Genomic DNA, 894 nt, shown 5'->3' with positions numbered 1-894 from the left:
ATATATATATTTATATATAAAATTCTCCAAACTTCTTCTTCTTCTTAGAAACATATGAGACGGTATAAATAACTCTTAATTTTTTAATATATCAAATATTACAAGGAAATATATATATATATATATATATAATTCTGCAAACAAAAGAAAAGAATTATGTGGTTTTCTAACATATAGTTTACCACATATGCATTTGGTGGAAATTATATATATGTATCATATCCATTAATCTTATATATCAATCAGTACTCCTATAGTACATGATATTGTAATTAATTATCACTGAATTAGTAAGGACGAGCCCCTATATAATTACCTGGTGGATCATAGCTACAAATGACAAACATCCACCCATTTTGGCACTTGGCCCTAGCGCACCCGAGGTGAACCGAGTTCCGCCACACTATCTGAGTGTAGTGGCCACACTCATCGCCGACGCATGAGTTGGAGGCATAATCATAGTGAGGCTTCTCGGTCGCCCAAAACCTGACCGCCTGCGCGCCGGTCATCTGCCCCCAGCCCTCGGCGAGGTTCTCGCCGTAGGGCCCACCCGAGTGCTCCATTTTGCAGTCGGCAATCCGCCGGTTGGCGTAGTTCCGGGCGTAGGCGGCGACGGTATTGTTCCACGTGAGAGGGCCGACGCCGACCTCCGCTCGGACGGCGTTGTGGACGTCCACAAAGTCTTGGTGGGAGTGGTAGCGCTGTGGTGGGAAAGCTTGGGTGGCCAGGATTAGTCCCATGAAGAAGCCTAGGGTTGCTACTAGAGAACTCATTTTTCTTTGCCTGTATGCAAGGCACAAAAAAAATGTAGAGGTTCTTATAATTAATTAGTACACAAAAATTGAGGCGTTGTTGTGCTTATTTATAGAGGAAATCCAAGGAGTAGATATACCT

The 894-nt window shown here is 42.8% G+C and overlaps 1 protein-coding gene across 1 annotated transcript; it reads right to left on the bottom strand.

The window, feature by feature from the left end:
- Positions 1 to 152: 152 nt before the first annotated feature.
- On the bottom strand, positions 153 to 812 carry LOC112092684 (basic form of pathogenesis-related protein 1-like). The gene has a single exon (XM_024169417.1). It carries the CDS (start codon positions 771 to 773, stop codon positions 288 to 290), a length of 486 nt encoding a protein of 161 aa, XP_024025185.1. The 5' UTR covers positions 774 to 812; the 3' UTR covers positions 153 to 287.
- Between the last annotated feature and the right edge of the window lie 82 nt (positions 813 to 894).

The sequence above is a fragment of the Morus notabilis genome, unplaced genomic scaffold (genome assembly GCF_000414095.1).
Source record: "Morus notabilis unplaced genomic scaffold, ASM41409v2 Scaffold10457, whole genome shotgun sequence".
NCBI classification, from domain to species: domain Eukaryota; kingdom Viridiplantae; phylum Streptophyta; class Magnoliopsida; order Rosales; family Moraceae; genus Morus; species Morus notabilis.
Note: the sequence above shows the minus strand (reverse complement) of the source record. Positions and strands in the feature narration are given on the sequence as shown.

Excerpts from the sequence above, each read along its gene's own strand:
- LOC112092684 (XM_024169417.1), bottom strand. The coding sequence starts at position 773 with ATGAGTTCTCTAGTAGCAACCCTAGGCTTCTTCATGGGACTAATCCTG.